The following is a 20,310-nucleotide window of genomic DNA, read 5'->3' on the forward strand; positions in this document are numbered from 1 at the left end:
TTGTTCTCACTAGTCAAAAGTATTAGTGTAATATGTAAGAATTTTTAAAAATCTCCTAAAGAGAAAAATGCACGATGGGTCCTTACATAGGTACATAAGAAAATTTATAAATAGCCAAATCTAACGGTAGCTTTTTTGTTGTTTGCTTTTGGGACAGAGTCTCACTTTATCGCCCTTGGTAGAGTGCCGGCTATTTTTAGAGACGGGGTCTCACTCCTGCTCAGGCTGGTCTCAAACCTGTGAGCTCAGGCAATCCACCCGCCTCCCAGAGTACTAAGATTATAGGCGTGAGCCACTGTACCCGACCTTAATGGTAATAAATTTTTTAAAAAGAAACTAGATGTAAATAAAGAAAATCCTACAAAAATATGTCAGTTATAATAAAAAAATCCTCCTGGACGTTTTATGCATATAGCTGACTATTGCATAGCAAAGTAGATGAATAATCTTTTAAGACTTGAACTTGAGAAAAACAGGTCTTTGAGAACTTTTGCTGGATGGGGAATAGACACAGTGATGTAACTGAGGAGGTACTACAGTGTTTTCCTAGAGTAGTTTAATTGTTTTTCTTGCATTCCACTCATACTCCCTGGACATTTAATTCTTCCTTCAAATTAGATAATATCAATGAAAGAAAGACTATAATCTTTAATTGAAGTATATGGTTTTGAATTGTGGGAGAAGTGGAGAATTATACCTGTTAAGAAACTAATTATTCATTTCATTACTAAGCCATGGGAAAGAAATCAGTTTTAATGTGTAAATGAATAAATAAGAATTGTAAAATGTGAGAAGTCAGGTGACACTTTCCTAAGCCATTTGAGCTGAAAGCTGGACATTTCATTATTTAAAAACATTCTAAAACCTATCTTTTTTGGCCCCACTAATGAATCAGCAAAAAGAAAGTAATAAAATTCTTTGACTAAAAAAAAACCCACCATAGTTCATTTCATCTAAATTGTTTTGCTTTGTTTTGTGTTTTGAGCTTTAAGGTAACATCACGACTCAAAATTACCTGTGTCTGCTCTAATTATACCAAAACCAAGCAACCAAAACCACCATCACACAACCTCACATGTTTGGGGTTCAAGGAATTCTAAGGCTGGCTGAGGATGGTGGGGAAAATATCTTAAGGTAAGAATATTCCAAATTTTTCCAAGGGGGTGCATAGTCCAGGATATGCCAAAGCTACTATTTCTCTGTCTTCTGGGCAGCAGTGAGGTTTCTTTTGCTTGCAGGAAACTAGAACGAATAATACCAAGGTATTTATGAAATGAGTCAATGACTCTTCACAAAAATCCCACTTTAAAATACTCTAAAGAAGCCCATCTCTTCCAGTAACTATAGGTAACTGCCACACCAAGAGAAGGTGTGAAATAAAACTAAGCAGAGTTAATTAATAAGAAATGGACAATTCCATGAGAAAAAAAAAAAATGATTTGAATTGAGACTAGAGATTTGTTTTCCCCAAATTTTAAGGGCTTAGATTTTACTAACAGTGACATTCTCAACTTACTGGGAGAATACAGATACATAAAATATGCATACAATTACCCAAATCTAAAATTAAGGACTAAGTAGAACTTTCTTCATCACTTAAATGTTTATCATTGATATTTATCTCTTTGAGTGAATTCTGAATCAGATTTTGGATTCACTTCCTTTTCTTCCATCCTTTCTTGAAAATGGCTTAACCACTAGTTACAGATGATCAATCACCAAATCAATTTCCTTCCTTTTATACTCTCATTAACTTACACAAAATTTGAAACATTGCTCACTTCTGGAAGCTCTCCTATCTGTGACTTCTACAATTTTTGTATTCTTTCTCCTACTTTGATTACTCTTCCAATTTTTAAAATCTTTTTTAAAAATTTTAGATTAATATAAGGGTATACATGATTAGGTTACAGTTGCATTTATTAAGTATTTTTTTCAATTCTGCTTCTTCTCCCCATTTCTCATCATGGGGCATGTCAACACATCAATTCTTATCTCTCTCCTTCCTTTTTCTCTGTATTTTTATATTTGTCTCAAACTTTGAACTAACATTTCTGAATAATGACTTACAGATCTCTATCTCATACTATTTTGAACTCAAGTCTCTCATATCTGTCTTTTGAACAATTTAATTTAGAGGAAATGGGCATGGAATGTTCATTGCTCTCTGATGTCCCTCCATCCTATTGTCATCCCACTTGACAAAATCTATATTTAAAGAGACATCTTTTAAAGTCATCCACGGTTTTCTTTGTTACTGCATTTAAGAACTTCAAGTGTCTTTGCTATTTGCTTAATAATCTTAATCTTCATTCAGTAGAGTTATACTTTTCCATTTACAACTTTATACCCTAACTTACAGTTTTTCATCTACCTAACATTCCTTTTCCTTGGTATCTGGGGGAAAATGTATTTATTAAAGAGACTTCAAAAACTATCCAAATCAATATAGATCCAAGTTATTATACAGAATGAATGAGGGTACTAAGCTAGCATATTGGTGGCAACTAAACAATGTTTCATTGAATTAATGCATTTATTATACACATAAGAAGTAATAAGAGATATGATAAAAGACCATATTACTTTGGGTTGGGATTTACAACATATGTCAATGGTATATTTAATATAAAATAGACAACATCTTAGGTTAGCAAGATTCACTATGTGATGGTGTGCTTGTTCATATCTGTATCCCAAAACTGGGAGGCCAAAGTGGAGGAATGCTTGAGGCCAAGAGTTTGAGATGAACAAGGCACGTCTCTACAAAAAATTTTTAAAAATTGCTGGACATGGCAGCACATATCTGTAGTCCCAACTCCTCAGGAAGGCGGAGGCAGGAGGATCACTAGAATCTAGAAGTTAGAAACTGCAATGAGCTAGGATAATGCCATTGCACTCCAGCCTGGATGACAGAATTAGACTCAGTCTCTTTAAAAAAAAAATGAGAGAGAATTAGACTCAGTCTCTTTAAAAAAAAAGAGAGAGAGAGAGAGAGAGAATCACATGAAAAGTCTGCTACTACCCTCACTATCCCTGTCACTTTCAGACAACAAGCAAAACTTGAGCTCTCCTATTCCATATCCCCTATAGTACTTCCCATCACACTACTACTCTGTTCTATCTCCCTGACTCCATCTCTACTAAAATTTTCTGTTCTGCCCTGTGGGAGCACTCTTTCAATTTAGCAAACTTCCTCATATTCTCAATCCGTCACTGAAGTCTTCAACCATCAACTTCCATGCCTACTGTCCATCTTTTATACACCCCAACCAAAATTCCTGCGTATTTTTTTTGTGGCTAAATCTCGGCTGCTGAATTCTGCTAAACATAATCACATATATTTACAAGCTGGAATCACCTTAAATATTATGTCCAATCTCAACCTGACTCCAAGGTTACATCTTCTTTATCAACTCACTTTCTATGTTCCCTACAAATTTTCAAATGCTCTACTCTCAGCAAATAAAATCACTCTAATTTTCCAAGAAAGAGATTAAATCATCAGTGATAGCTCACTCAACTTTGTCATCAAACCAATGAACTTATTGCACCATTAACACCTTCTTTTCTCTTTCCCTATTAGTAAATGAAAATAACGCCATTCTTCCTGCCTATAAAATTCGTCCATCTTTGCTCTACACTGCATCTCCAATAGACTTCTAAAGATCCTGGGACTCCTCATCCATTGATTTTTACTTTTTCAAGTGTTACTATACCTTTGCCCTCTGTTCCTCATTCCAGTCTAGTATAACACATGACTAGTTTACATGAAATATACAAAGTATTTGAAAAGGGATTCTTCAGATCACAGTACCAAAGACTGTCTACTGAATGCTTCTATTATCTTAACTTTCAGCTAAACTCCAGCAGTTTTGTTCACTCTCTCCCCTCCATATCTTAGCTTCTTTGACTCTGTACTCTCCTAGATTTCCTTCTACGCCTCCAACCATTCTTTTCCAATTTGCTGTGCAGGACCCTCTTCTGCTGCAAGGCCTTTAAGGCTTTCCTTAAGTATTGGTCCTACGTCCTCTTCTCATGCTCCATAGCTATGAAGTGATCACAACAATTCCCATTATTTTCATTTCTATACCTAGGCTGACAAATCTTTATCACCAGCTCAACTCAAAGTTTCAGACCCACACATTAAAATGTTTGGGGTATCATTTCAATATCATAAGTTACTTCTAACTCCCATCTGAAATTGAACTTTCCAATCTTCTCTGCTGCCCCCCATCCCATCTACACCACACAAAGTTCCCTCTCTAGATTTTTCTTTTTCTTTTTTTGGTTTCAAAAAAAATTTCCTTTTTTTTATTGTTGGGGATTCACTGAGGGTACAATAAGCCAGGTTACACGGATTGCATTTCTTAGGTAAAGTCCCTCTTGCAATCCTGTCTTGCCCCCAAAAGGAGTGGCACACACCAAGGCCCCAGCCCCCTCCCTACATCCTTCTCTCTGCTTTTCCTTTCCCCATCGCTCCCTCCTTTCTCTCTGCTCTCGCCTTCCTCCACCCCCACCGTGATCTTAATTGTCATTAATTGTCCTCATATCAAATTGAGTACATAGGATTCATACTTCTCCATTCTTGTGATGCTTTACTAAGAATAATGTCTTCCACTTCCATCCAGGTTAATACGAAGGATGTAAAGTCTCCTTTTTTTTTTAATGGCTGAATAGTATTCCATGGTATACATATACCACAGCTTGTTAATCCATTCCTGGGTTGGTGGGCATTTAGGCTGTTTCCACATTTTGGCGATTGTAAATTGAGCTGCAATAAACAGTCTAGCACAAGTGTCCTTATGAAAAAAGGATTTTTTTCCTTCAGGGTAGATGCTCAGTAATGGGACTGCAGGATCAAATGGGAGGACTAGCTTCAGTGTTTCGAGGTTTCTCCATACTTCCTTCCAGAAAGGTTGAACTAGTTTGCAGTCCCACCAGCAGTGTAAAAGTGTTCCTTTCTCTCCACATCCATGCCAGCATCTCCAATTCAGGGATTTTGGGATGTGGGCCATTCTCACTGGGGTTAGATGGTATCTCAAGGTGGTTTTGATCTGCATTTCTCTAATAGGTAGGGATGATGAACAGTTTTTCATATGTTTGTTAGCCATTCGTCTGTCTTCTTTAGAGAAGGTTATATTCATGTCTTTTGCCCACTGATATATGGGATTGTTGGCTTTTTCCATGTAAACTAATTTGAGTTCTCTATAAATCCTAGTTATCAAGTTTTTGTCAGATTCAAAACATGCAAACATACTTTCCCATTGTGTAGGCTGTCTATTTGCTCTGGTTGTTGTCTCCTTAGCTGTACAGAAGCATTTCAGTTTAATGAAGTCCCATTTGTTTATTTTTGTTGTTGTTGCAATTGCCATGGTAGTCTTCTTCATGAAGAATTTCCCCACGCCAATATCTTCCAGTGTTTTCCCTATGCTTTCTTTGAGGATTTGTATTGTTTCATGCCTTAAATGTAAGTCCTTTATCCATCTTGAATCAATTTTTGTGAGTGGAGAAAGGTATGGGTCCAGTTTCAGTCTTTTGCATATGGATATCCAGTTATCCCAACACCATTTATTGAATAGAGGGTCTTTCCCCCAAGGTATGTTCTTGTTTGGTTTATCAAAGATTAGGGTTGTAAGATGTTAGTTTCATTTCCTGGTTTTCTATTCGATTCGAAATGTCTATGTCTCTATTTTTGTGCCAGTACCATGCTGTCTTGACCATTATGGCCTTATAATACAGCCTAAAATCTGGCATGGTGATGCCCCCAGCTTTATTTTTATTACTAAGAACTGCCTTAGCTATATGGGGTTTTTTCTGGTTCCATACAAAACACATCATCATTTTTTCCAAATCTTGAAAGTATGATGTTGGTATTTTAAAAGGAATGGCATTGAATAGGTAGAATGCTTTGGGAAGTATAGACATTTTAACAATGTTGATTCTTCCCATCCATGAGCATGGTATGTTCTTCCATTTGTTAATATCCTCTGCTATTTCCTTTCTGAGGATTTCACAATCTTCTTTATAGAGGTCCTTCACCTCCTTCGTTAGGTATTTCATTTTCTTTGAAACTATGGTGAAGGGAGTTGTGTCCTTAATTAGCTTCTCATCTTGACTGTTATTGGTGTATACAAAGGCTACTGACTTGTGGACATTGATTTTATATCCTGAGACATTACTGTAGTTTTTGATGACTTCTGGGAGTCTTGTGGTTGAGTCTTTGGGGTTCTCTAAGTAAAAGATCATGTCGTCAGCAAAGAGGGAGAGTTTGACCTCCTCTGCTCCCATTTGGATTCCCTTTATTTCCTTGTCTTGCCTAATTGTATTGGCTAGAACTTCTAGCACTATGTTGAATAGTAAAGGTGACAGAGGACAACCTTGTCTGGTTACAGTTCTAAGAAGAAAAGCTTTCAGTTTTATTCCATTCAATAAAATATTAGCTGTGGGTTTGTCATAGATAGCTTCAATCAGTTTTAGAAATGTGCCACCTATACCTACACTCTTCATGTTCTAAATAGAAAAGGATGCTGGATTTTATCAAATGCTTTTTCTCCATCTATTGAGAGGATCATGTGATCTTTATTTTTGCCTCTGTTAATATGGTGGATAACGTTTATGGACTTGTGTATGTTAAACCAGCCTTGCATCCCTGGGATGAAACCTACTTGATCATGATGTATGACTTTTTTGATGATAAACTCTAATCTATCGGCTAGGACTTTGTTGAGAATTTTTGTATCTATATTCATGAGTGAGATTGGTCTGAAATTCTCCTTTTGGGGTGGGTCTTTTTTTGGTTTTGGTATCAGGTTGATGTTTGCTTCATAGAACATGTCAGGGAAGATTCCTTCTTCCTCAATTTTTTGGAATAATTTCTGCAGTACAGGAATAAGCTTTTCCTTGAAAGTTTGAAAGAATTCTGGTTTGAAGCCATCCGGACCAGGGTATTTTTTGGTTGGAAGCTTCATTTATTGTTTCTTTAATCTCAGTGCTTGAAATTGGTCTGTTCAGAAGCTCTATGTCTTCCTGGCTAAGTCTAGGGAGAGGGTGTGATTCCAAATATTGATCTATTTCCTTAACATTGTCAAATTTCTGGGCATAGAGTTTCTGGTAGTATTCAGAGATGATCTCTTGTCTCTCTGTGGGATCAGCTGTTATTTCCCCTTTATCATTTCTGATTGAGATTACCAGAGATTTTACTTTTCTGTTTCCAGTTAGTCTGGCCAATGGTTTATCTATTTTATTTACTTTTTCAAAAAACCGACGCCTTGTTTCATTCATTTTCTGAATGATTTTTTTGTTTTCAATTTTATTGATCTCTGATTTAATTTTGGATATTTCTTTTCTTCTACTGAGCTTAGGTTTAGATTACTAATCTTTTTCCAATTCCATAAGATGGCTTGTGATTTTGTTGATGCGCTCTCTGTTTCTCGAATATAGGCATCTAAAGTGATAAATTTTCCTCTCAAAACTGTTTTTGCAGTACCCCCACAGGTTTTGGTAGCTTGTGTCTTCATTGTTGTTATGCTCAAGGAAGTTGATAATTTCCTGTTTTATTTCTTCCTGCACCCATCTGTCATTCAACAGAAGGTTGTTTAATTATTCTATGCCTTTGTGTAGGGTTGAACATTTTTAGAGTTGAGTTCCACCTTTTGTGCCTTATGGTCTCAGAAGACACAAGGTAAAATTTCAATTCTTTTTATTCTGTTGATATTTGTTTTGTGTCCCAGGATGTGATCAATTTTGGAGAATGTTCCATGGGGTGATGAGAAGAATGTATATTCTTTATCTTTGGGGTGGAGTGTTCTATATGCGCCTATCAAGCACAGTTGTTCTAGGGTCTCATTTATATCTCTTATATTTTTGTTTAATTTCTGTTTAGAGGATCTGTCCAGCTCTGTAAGAGGAGTGTTAAAGTCCCCTGTTATTATGGTATTATCGGATGTCCTATTGCTCAGACTGAGTAAGGTCTGTTTCAAGAATCTGGGAGCTTTTAAATTGGGTGCATAAATATTTAGAATTGAAACATCTTCTTGTATTTTTCCCTTGACCAATATAAAGTGACCATCTTTGTCTTTTTTGACTTTAGTTGCTTTAAATCCACATGTATCTGAAAATAAGATTGCAACGCAACTCCTCTTTTCTTCTGAATTCCGTTTGCCTGAAAAATTGTCTTCCAACCCTTGACTCGGGGTTTTAATTTGTCTTTTGAAGACAGGTGTGTTTCTTGCAGACAGCAAGTGGATGGCTTGTGTTTTTTAATCCAGTCAGCCAATCAATGCCTCTTCAGTGGGGAATTCAAGCCATTAACATTTATTGAGATAATTGATAAGTGTGGTAGTATTCTATTCATCTTATTTTGTGAGAGTCCATTGCTTAGTTTTATCTTTTGCATCAATGTGGAAGTTAGGTTCTGTCCTTTAATTTCAAAATTCTTATTTTGCTGCTGATCCATTGTGATGGTCAGTGTGTAAAACAGGTTGAAGTATTTCCTGTAGAGCTGGTCTTGTTGTGGAGAATTTCCTCAATGTTTGTATATCCGTAAGTGATTTGATTTCTCTGTCAATTTTAAAGCTTAGCTTAGCAGAGTATAGAATTCTGGGCTGGAGATTGTTCTGTTTAAGTAGATTAAAGGTAGGTGACCATTGTCTTCTTGCTTGGAAAGTTTCATTAGAGAAGTCTACAGTCACTCTGATGAATTTGCCCCTGTAGGTCAACTCGCGCTTTCTCCTGGCAGCTTGCAGAATCTTTTCTTTTGTCTTGACTTTGGACAGGTTCATCACAATGTGTCTTGGAGAAACTTGGTTAGAGTTGAGGCGACCTGGTGTCCAATATCTCTCTGAAAGCAGTGTGTCAGAATCTTTGATGATATTCGGGAAATTTTCATTTATAATATTCTCTAGTATGGCTTCTATTCCTCTGGGGCATTCTTCTTCCCTTTCTGGGATTCCTATAACTCGTATGTTGGAACGCTTCAGAACGTCCCATAATTCTGACAGTGAACGTTTTGCTTTGTCTCTCTTCTTTTCTGCCTCTTTAACTATCTGAGTTATCTCAAGAACTATGTCCTCTACCTCCGAAATTCTTTCTTCTGCATGGTCTAACCTGTTGCTGATACTTTCCATTGCATCTGTAAGTTCCCTAATTGACTGCTTCAGTTCCTTCAGCTCTGCTATATCCTTTCTATATTCTTCATATCATTCATCTCTTATTTGATTCTGTTTTTGGATTTCCTTTTGGTTATTTTCCACTTTATTAGTAGTTTCCTCCATTGTTTCCATCATTTCCTTCATTGTTTTCATCATGTGTATTCTAAATTCTCTTTCTGTCATTCCTAACATTTCTTTATAGGTGGAATCCTCTGCAGTAGCTTCCTCATGGTCCCTTGGAGGGGTTGCTCTGGACTGGTTCTTTATGTTGCCAGGAGTTTTCTGATGATTCTTCCTCATGAGTGATTTCTTTTACCTGTTTCCTTGCCCTAATTTTCCTTTCACTTCCTCTTGCTCTTTAAGTTCCCATGCCCGTGGAAGCTGCCGGCGGGATTAGACCGATTGAACACATGCAACCACTTGCCAGTTTTCTACTGTTTTAGTCCTCCTCTTGGGGTCCAGAAATCTCTCGCTGACTCCCTGTATCCTCAAAGGGATGATTATAGGCAGATCCCACCAGCCAGAGAAGCCTGAAGTCTTATCTCCCCTGACTCACAGTGCCCAGTTGCAGGGAAGGTGTTACTCAGTTACCATCTTGCTCCAACTCTCCCTCCCTAGATTTTTCTATCTCAATAACAAGTCAACTCAGGTAACTGTATGTCACTTCAAACTTCGTCCCTACCACTGCCCCAAATCCAGTCAAATATCAATACTGTCAATTCTACTTCCTAATTCCATTGCTACTTTCCATTTCTCACAATCATTTCAACAGATTCTGAAGTGATTTTTCTGCTTCCTGTCTTGCCCCATCACTGTAGTTTATTCAGTGTACTGTAGCCAGAAAAATGTTCCTAAAATGTGGATCTGGGCATAAGATTCCTTCACTGAATGACCCACAGTTCTTGGTATAATAAAATGGCTTCATGGTTATGGTCTTCAGTCTCCTCTTTGGAACTCTAACCTCTTCCTAAACTGAGATTCTCTATGTTTAGCCAAGGGTAACCTCACTGCACATACTCATTAATCATCTGACTAACAGCTTTTCATCCTTAAAGTTGTGGTTTAGATAGATATCACTCACACCTTCCTGATCCACCCTACTGTAGTTCAATTTGGATTCCCCCCCAATGTACTACCTGAACACACTTTCTTAGAGGAAAGTAAATCAGTTATCATTCTGTATCTGAATTGGTCATTTACTTTTCTCTGCCTGGTACCCCAAATCCTTTTTATTATCCATAAATTATACAGCATTTTGGATTATGTTTATCTTTCTCAAGGTTCTATTTCCAGTACTTAGAAAAATGCCTAGTACACATAAGGCACTCAAAATATTTATTGAATGACAACAAAAAACTATAAAAGTGTTTTAAATTTAAGAAAAGACATCTCCACTATAGGTTGTTCATTGCTATAGCATTTCAAATGAAAAATAAACAATATGCATTATAAACCATGTAATAAGTTTTAGAAACCAGGAATTAAAAACCCACTATCTTCACAAAATTTTCATTAAGAGCAATGTATATTAAATGTAAGCATGCTACATGTAGTTTATGCTCCCAAATATGGCCAAAAATTTGGAAAAGTAATCATTTATTTCCATAGCTTTCCCTTGCCTGGTAATTACTGACGTGAGTTAATTAGCACATCATTACTTAACATTTATTTTCCAAAATTACTCTCTCTACTTGCTCCTCATGGAAATGGTGTAATGGGTCACAAATAAAATAAAGTATAAAAAGAGTAAATTTTAAGTGAAACTTCAAAAGAGGAAGGGTCAACGAGACCAAAGAGGGTTAAAGAGAATCACAGAGGAGAGTAAACTGACTTTTGAAGCTACAGAAGAAGAAAAATTCAAGTGCTAGAATGATCAGGGACAATAAAACAGATTTTATACATTACAACATAAGATAGGAAGAAGAAAGGTAGATGGAGGAAAGATACATTCAGTGATCTTTAATACAAGTGGAGGTGCTTAAACCAGTAAAACTTAGTTCACTTATTCATTAGTTACTTACTGAGTGGTGCCCAAGAACAGGTAGTAGGTATACAAATGGTTCCAATATAGTTCACTCCCTCAGAAAGCTTACACTTGACCAGCAGACAAACAATAAACAAGAAAATAAATTATCGTTTTCTTTTTTTCTTGGGTCCTTTCCTGGTTTTGGGGAACAGAGTGATATTTGCTTCATAGAATGTATTGGGGAAGATTCCTTCTTTCTCTATATTTTGGAAACTATGGACCAACATCATTAATGAATATCGATGCAACAATATTTAACAAGATATTAGCAAACAGAATACAGCAACACATTAAAAAGGTTAATACACCATGATCAAGTGGGTTTTAACCCAGAGACACAAGTTTGGTTGAACACATGCAAATCTATAAATACAATACACCACATAAATAGAATCAAAAACAAAGACCATATGATTCTTTCAATTGACGCATAAAAGGCTTTTGACAATACCCAGCATCCTTTCATGATAAAAGCACTCAAGAAAATAGGCTTAGAAGGAACATTCCTTAGGCTGACAGAGGCTATCTACAGCAAACCCACAGCCAATATCATATTGCTTATTGAATGGAGTAAAATGGAAAGCTTTCCCACTCAAATCTGGAAACAGACAAGGAAGCACATTGTCTCCACTGCTATTTAACATAGTGTTGGAAGTCCTAGCCACTACAATCAGGCAGGAGAAGGAGATCAAAAGAATCCAATTGGAGGAAGAGGAGGTCAAACTCTCCCTCTATGCAGATGACATTATCTTATACCTGGAAAACCCCAGGGACTCAACTACAAAGTGCTTAGAAGTTGATGGAGGAATATGGCAAGATCTCAGATTACAAAGTCAATACCTACAAATCAGTAACCTTCATATACAGCAACAATTGTCAAGCCAAGAACAAAATCAAAGATGCTATTCCTTTTACAATAGTACCAAAGAAGATGAAATACCTGGGAATATATCTAACAAAAGACGTGAAAGATCTCTATAGAGAGAATTATGAAACTTTGAGAAAGGAATAGCAGAAGATGTCAACAAATGGAAGAACATACCCCGTGATCATGGCTGGGAAGAATCAACATTGTTAAAATGTCCACACTACCCAAAGCAATCTATAGATTTAATGCAATCCTCATCAAAGCACGAATACCATACTATAAAGATATTGAAAAAATAGTACTTCGATTCATATGGAACCAGAAAAAAAAAAAAAAACCCAAATAGCAAATACAGTTCTTAGAAATAAAAACAAATCTGGAGGCATCACGTTGTCAAACTACAGGTTATATTACAAGGCTATAGTGATCAAAACGGCATGGTACTGGCACAAAAACAGAGACACAGATCTATGGAATAGGATAGAAAATCTACAGATGAACCCAGACATATATCATCATTTAATCTTTGTTAAGTCTAACAAAAACATGCAATGGGGAAAAGAATCTTTATTTAACAAATGGTGCTGGAAAAACTGGTTTTCCACATGTAGAAGAAGGAAAGTGGACCTGCACTTCACACCATTGATAAAAATTGATTCTCATTGGATAAAAGATTTAAATTTAAGACATGAAACAACAAAAATTCTAGAAAAGAGTTAGGGAAAACACTTGAAGATACTGGCCTGGGGAAAAAACTCTGTGAGGAAGATTACTACTCCTTCCCCCCCAGCAATTGCAGCAACACCAACAATAAATAACTGGGACTTGATCAAGCTAAAAAGCTTTTGCACAGCTGAGAGTACCACGAACAGAGCAAACAGACAGCCTTCAGAATGGGAGATAATTTTTGCATGTTATGTATGAGTCTGACAAAAGCCTAATAACTAGAATCTACAGAGAACTCAAAATAAACAATAAGAAAAGTGCAAACAACCCTCTCTATAAGTGGGCAAGAGATATGAACAGAAACTTCTACAAGGAGGACAGATGAATGGCCAAGAAACACATGAAAAAAATGCTCATTTTCTTTAATGATTAGAGAAATGCAAATCAAACCACTCTAAGAGATTACCTAACCCCAGCAAGATTAGCCAACATTACAAAGTCCGAAACACCAGATACCAGTGTAGATGTAGAGAGAAGGGAACACTTCTACCCTGCAGGTGGGATTGCAAACTAGTACAGCCCTTTTGGAGAGAAGTATGGAGAATCCTCAAAGATCTAAAAGTAGACCTTCCATTTGCTCCTGCAATCCCATTAGTAGGTATTTACTCAGAAAAACAAAAATCATTTTACCACAAAGACATCTGCACTAGATGTTTATTGTGGCTCAATTCATAATTGCTAAGGTGTGGAAGCAACCTAAGTGCCCATCAACCCATAAATAGCTCAACTAACTGTGGTATATGTATACATGGAATATTATTCAGCCATTAAAAAAGATAGAGATTTTACATATTTTACATTTACCTGGATGAAGCTGAAATATGTTCTTCTTTAGTAAAGTATCACAAGAATGGAAAAATAAATATCCAATATACTCCATACTAATTTGAAATCAATATATAAACAATTACATATTCTTAAGAACAATAAAACACAATTATAGTCCAGTTCAGGGGTAGAGGGAAGTGAGAGAGGGGAGAGGGGAGGATGAACGGCAGAAGAAGGGAGGGCACTGTGCACGGTGTGAGGGTGTCTAACACGACCCCTGGGTGAGGGGCTCTTCTACAAATGGAACTTTACCCTGGAAGTGAGAACAATGTAACCTAAATATTGTGCCTTCATATTAAATCGAATAAAGTTTGAAAAGAAAAAAAGAAGAAAACAAATTATCATAGGATTGCGTATATGTTGAGTGCTCTGAAGGGACTGAGAATAATGTCAAGACAACCGCATGTGGGAAGGCATAGAATCTAGAACTGGCTTGGTACATCTAAACAAGGCTAGACAGGCAAGAAGACAGTCACGCACATCACAGTTAAGAGGGTCAATTTCATTCTTAGTGCAATGAGAAATCCCTGAAGAGTTGTAAGCCAGGGAAGGAAATAAAAAGATTTTTTCTTCCCTAAGATGACTATTAGACCAGGGCAGGGTTTAAAGAGCTTCTGGCAGCATCCTATACTTTGGCCAAGTATTTTAAACAGAACAAAGCCATTTTTTACTGAAATCTAAATCCACCTCTAGCATACACACAGACACACACATATACACACACGCCTCACCCAGGGGCATGTTATACACCCTCACAATGTGCACATTAGGTGCACAAATATATATGTGTGTGTGTGTGTATAATATATATATTTTTTAACCTGTACATACATAAAAACACTTAAAATCACAAAATGACAGCATCATTTTATCATAACAAATTTCAGTCAACTATTTTAAATTATTAGTTTCCTCATCACTAAAGCCAGGCTACTCCATCAAGTGCTAAAACTCTAACACTATAAGGAAAAGAAAGGAATATTTAGGACAACAAAAATTACAGGAGGCAAAAAGGGACTTGCTAGGATTCTGTATATCTTGGATTTTTTTAAGTAGTTTGCTAAATATTAGTATTTTATAAATCAGCCGTGACCCTTTAATACAGTTCCTGTGCGTCATGACCCACAGGTTGAGAACTGCTGTTATAAATGAAGATAAAAAGAAAGCTTTGAAACATATATTAAAGGCAAAGATATTGAATAATTATCCAAATAGCATAAAGGCTATAAGTCAAAAGGTAAATATTATGGTATTAATAATATGTAACAGAATGCTATTTTCAAAAGAGACCTAATAGAAGAAAATTCCTCTTATCATCAGCAACATTCCATTCTCCCATAAGCTTGCAAAAGCAACTAGTCATTCCAACAATATTATTTAATTAATAGGTTAAGTCTCCACAAATTTTGATATTGTTATTTTAATTTAAAAATAAAATGATTACCTTTCCATATAATTGATATATGTTAAAAACAGATAATCATGAATAGTCTAACAAACACTTTAGCTTTTTTTGCTTTCAATTAAATTACAGGTAACTTGCCCGTTATTAAACCTCTGATCAAAGATCTTGGAATTGAAGATAGTAGTTCATGTATATGACCAAACTTAATAGGGCATAGAACAAAGGTCATACACATTTTCTATGCTGTTCTCTGTCTGGAACAATACATCCAGTTAAAAGTCTAATTCACATGGATAACATTTCCTAAGACTGTAGGTGTATATAACCAGATAGTTCTTTTTACCTCCCCTTATCTACTTTCCTAAGACACCCATAAAAACAAAACAAAACAAAACAGTAATATGTAATTCTTATGCAGTTCTTTTCTCTCCATTCCCATTACCTGGGTATCTTTACACATCTTTTCCAGAATTCTCAGAATCCTTTAGCAGTACTGTCTTTATATTAAAATTTAGATTTGAGAAATTAAAGATATTTTGTTTACTAACAGAATCTCAGACAGGAATTTTCAAAATTATACATGACATCTACTCCCAAACAACTGATGTCAAGTGTAATGTTCACTTAGAAAATGAGTCATTCCATAGCCACGCTTTCCCTAAAGACTGTGACAGAAATGTATAACAGCCTCCAAAGTATCTGAAGAAGCCCCATGGAAGACGTAATACTAAAATAAACATATTAGAAAAGTGACGATTCTTTAAGTAAATATGACAACCCCATTAAAATGCAACACATGTTTTTCTGCAAAAACAAAATCTAAAAAGATGAAATAGAAGCTTTATATAAAATATTTACATATACAATGCACAAAACCCACTATGGTTAGTAACCTTTATGGCTTTGAACAAGTAGATATTTACATATCTTTCTTTCTGCATGTGCTTGTGCGTATGTGTGTTTTGTATATATTTTTAACAGTTGACAGCTGTTTTAGAGCATACAGAGATGCCAAGCTGAATGAGGGTCTTGATTACTTCAAGATTAGCTATCTAAAGTTTCTATTCATTTTAAGTGTTGTTAGTTGGAAGAGTCATTAGTCACTTCCTTGTCTCATAGAACATCAGCATACATTTACATTGTTAATGAACATTTGGGGTAAATGAATTAATGGCACTTTTAAACATCAATTCAGTCCTAATAACTTAGTATGTCATAGAAATGTTAGGCTAGGATATAAACGAAAAGCCTTTTCAGTAAAGGTAACTACTCATTCCTGCAAACAATAGGGGATAAAATTAATTAAAAACATTTTTAACCAGCTTAAAAAAATTCAATATTTAATGAAATAGACCAGAGTAAACAACAACCAGCTATGCTGTCAAGTGAGCATATAAACCAGAAACAATCTGAAAATTTTTGGTTAAACTACTTTATATACTTATAACACAAATACATATTCACTTTTATAACACTCACTTATAGAAATACTTGCAAAATAATTTGACTTATTTAATTGAGTGCTTCTTATAGGTATTACATTTAAGAAAAAATAACACCAAGAAAGCTATCATGTTTAACACTGAAATATTAAAATACTGAAATTGAAATGGAAATTATTAATTTTCATATTATCAAAATCTTAAACAGCAGCCTTGTTGAGTCCTTAAACAATAACAAACAAAAAAACAAAATCAGAAAAAGTAAGTTGTAGGACAAATTCCCCTATCTTCATTAAAAACAACAGCATTTATACGATGTAGAAGATAATAAAGATGCCCAAAAAGCAACACACACTCTACAAAGAGCTCATGTTCTAAAGAAACTGTCATGTTAAGTAGGAATCAATTATTTTTTTAAATTCTCAAAACATGAGTTAAGGCAGACCTTGACATCAATATAGACAGAAAAATAATTTTATTTGAAGTTAAAAAAACATGAACTACTTGACTAATTTATGATATTTTAAAATAGATCTCACAATCCTAATATATGGATTTCATGAGTACAAACTAAGTAGTGACTGAGTCAGTGAACTTTATCAAATATTTAGTGAATTACTTAAGAATAAGATTTCAAGAATTTTCAAGAACTCCTTGCCTCCTTCTAAAAACTTATTACTATCATTATGTAAACACTGAGAAAATAATGCAGATTCTGATGCATACACATTTGATAAATTTTTATAGCACGGGACCTGAATATAGTCTACCTTTTTAACAGTCTACCATTTAATTTCAACATATAGATCTTTAAGACACAAATTTCAATTTTTTTTTTTTAAGAAAAAGATGATCATGAATCAGGTAAGTTTTCTGTCCTGGAATAAATGACACCAACCGAAGGGGACAAAATCCCTGCAAAATCAACACCAAAAGCTTAGGATTTTTTAAAAGATGTGTGACAAAGTCTCCTTTGCATTTTAACATTTTTTTCTTTCAAGTTTTGCATTCTAACATTGTTATGCTGAAGTCTTTGTTTAGTTTATGATTTTTTTTAAAGAACGGCAGTGCATTAGCATTTGGCTAATGCTTCTGTCAATAACTGAAAGCTGACTTTTTGTAGTATTCATTAAGTCAAGAGTGCTCTCTATGTCCCTGAGCCATGTTCTTAAAGTTGCCCTTCTGGGTTTCATCAAGAGAATTACACATAGAAGGCAGACAGAGTTAACTGGGGGCTTCCCCTGCTAGGTTTCCCAGGACCTGCAAAGAGCATCTACAAATAAAACTCACCTGCAGACTTGTTAGAGTAACTGGACAAAGGGTCAATGCCTACTTCTTGTTCTTCAGGCTGCAGAGGATGTCTAGTTTCAGATAAGGAATGATACATGGTGGGAACGGACAATGTCACCAAAAGTAACTACCTGGAATGTAAAAAAATATACAGAGATTATGCATTAAGTTTGTCCATAACAGTTCATTTCCCTGGATTCTTGTTACAATGAATAGTTCCTCTTTTTAGTTTTAAACCAATGAGGTAGTCAAATTTTATATTGCCTCTGCTTGTTAATGAAGATTATTGAAGACTGCACATATTTCTCTAAAATATTTTATTATATGTTGGGGAATTTATTGTTACAATTGTCATTATGATTTGTAAGCATGCTACATTTTTTCTCAAAGTGTGTCCATCTTTAAACTGTATGGCATTTTTGTGACATAAGTAACTTTTTCATTTTTATGCACTTAAACTCCTGAGCTCAAGTGATCCTCCTGCCTTGGTCTTACAGAGGGCTGGGGATTACAGGTAAAAGCCACCTGTCTCAAAATAATTTAATTTAAAATTTCTTGTTTAATTTGTAACAATTTAAAAGAAATAGGCATTGAGGAGGAAACCTTCAAAATGGTTATTAATATAATTTTGTTGTTATAAGCCTAACACCAGAGGAGAGAATCTGAGATGCTAGGATCACTTGCATCTCAAGACCAGCCTGGGCGATACAACAAGACCTTATTTCTTAAAAAAGTAAAAATAAAAATAAATAAATAAATATTTGAAAAGGTCTATTCTAACTGCTAGATTTCCTTAAATTTCTTTAATGTTCTAAGCTATATATTCTTTTTTTTTTCCTTTATTGTTGGGGATTCATTGAGGGTACAATAAGTCAGGTTACACTGATTGCAACTGTTAGGTAAAGTCCCTCTTGTAATCATGTCTTGCCCCCAGAAAGTGTGACACACACCAAGGCCCCACCCCCCTCCCTCCATCCTTATTTTTTTCAGTATACTTTCACTGCTATGGGCTTCACATATCTAAAAATATCAAATAAGTAGATTTTATGTATTTTATTTAAACTGTATGAAAAATAGGTGACAAGAAAAGTTTGTTTTAAAAAGATAGATCAAAAAAATCAGTAATTATATAGCTAAAATAAAATATCAGGTCGTTTAGACTTTCTTAGAGAAAGTTAAATTCAAGAGTGATTCAGTGAATTTATAATAGTTTTAATTATAATTCTTTTGAACTTATGTCTATGGTAATACCAAAAACTCAAATACAAAGTTAACCAAATAACTCATTCAACAACTATTCTATATAATTAGGGATCTACTACACCTTAATTTATTATGCCTTTAGCCTGAAACTGAGTCACTGACATGCTTTTATAGTTAAATAATGCTAACCTGCTGACTAGTAATAATGAGTCATTTTCAAACAATTTGTTAAAGAAAAAGTGTGGGTAATGTTCTTGGTGTTTTTTAATTATGAATTTAAATAATGATCTAATTTGAACATAACTTATCAGGAAGACGCTGCTTTGGGTTTTGAAGTTTGTTTTAAATATAAAGAGCTATTTCTGCTTTCTAGAATCTAAAAAATATATTTAAAAATGTCTTGGTTTAATGGTAGTGTGATAATCACAATATAATGCTGCTTTTCAATATAAAATAATTTTCTTAAAAATTTCCCAATTTGTATTTCATAAATACACCAAGCAAAAATACTTCATTAATGCACAAAGCAGAATATAGAAAGTCTTTAACAAAGTGTGTTTACATTTATTTTAATCGTTATTATAAACATATTTTTTTTACCTATAAATAGTAGCCTATAGGAAAATAATTGGTGAACATTCAAATACAAATTTAGGAAGATTTTTGTTTCCTGGCCTGAAAACTTTTTAAACAACCACTATAAAAGTCAAAATAACAATATTTTAAATCTGACAATGGTCCTCTACATTTTTAATTTTTATTACAAACTCCAACTTTTATTCTTAATATGCTTTAATCTTCTCTATATAGAAGCTAACTATGTAGAGAAAATATATATTAAGATCAAAAACGTGTGTAAGTAAATGACCACTCAAATCCATAATTCAGAGATTTTAGTTCTCTTAAATCATGCGTAGGTATCCCTAAAGTTTCCCTGACTAATAAAAATATACCTAAAGTTTTTTAAAAAATAAGTCAACGAACTTCATTTCTTCTCATTCAGAAAGCACTGCAGTATTCCTTCCATAGCATCACCTTCCTTTGCTATATTTATTATAAATAATAATTATTCCTGCTTCACATGAACGCAAAATCAGAAAACTCAAAAATAATTTAACGACATGGTTTTACCAATCTGATCACAGGAGTTGATAAATTAGGCTGAAATTCCCATTAAAAATCTAAGACTAATCCTAAGGACAGTTGTACTGGTTTCATAAGTCTGGCTCTTGCAGTATTAAATCTTAATTAAGATAAAAGTGATCTGTCTGAAAGAAAGGAAGTCTTGTGCAAATAGTTAATAACTAATAAAAAGGTAAGATTTAATGACAAGGTAACTGTTCTAAAGCATAGAACAGTTTTAAAGTACA

The 20,310-nt window shown here is 34.7% G+C and overlaps 1 protein-coding gene across 24 annotated transcripts in view; it reads right to left on the reverse strand.

Moving 5' to 3' along the window:
- TBC1D5 (TBC1 domain family member 5) overlaps positions 1-20,310 on the reverse strand; it is a 584,642-nt gene that overhangs the window by 340,282 nt on the left and 224,050 nt on the right. For 22 of the 24 annotated variants that reach the window (XM_053598460.1, XM_053598463.1, XM_053598458.1 and 19 more), the window contains one exon: positions 17,738-17,868. The exons of 1 other annotated variant lie outside the window; for it this stretch is intronic. In XM_053598460.1, coding sequence (XP_053454435.1) covers positions 17,738-17,834 — 97 coding nt within the window. In that variant the 5' untranslated portion in view covers positions 17,835-17,868. Of the gene's footprint in view, positions 1-17,737; positions 17,869-20,310 lie in introns of those variants that run through there. One more of the 24 variants, XM_053598466.1, reaches the window with a different exon arrangement.

Source organism: Nycticebus coucang, chromosome 8, assembly GCF_027406575.1.
Source record: "Nycticebus coucang isolate mNycCou1 chromosome 8, mNycCou1.pri, whole genome shotgun sequence".
Taxonomy (NCBI): domain Eukaryota; kingdom Metazoa; phylum Chordata; class Mammalia; order Primates; family Lorisidae; genus Nycticebus; species Nycticebus coucang.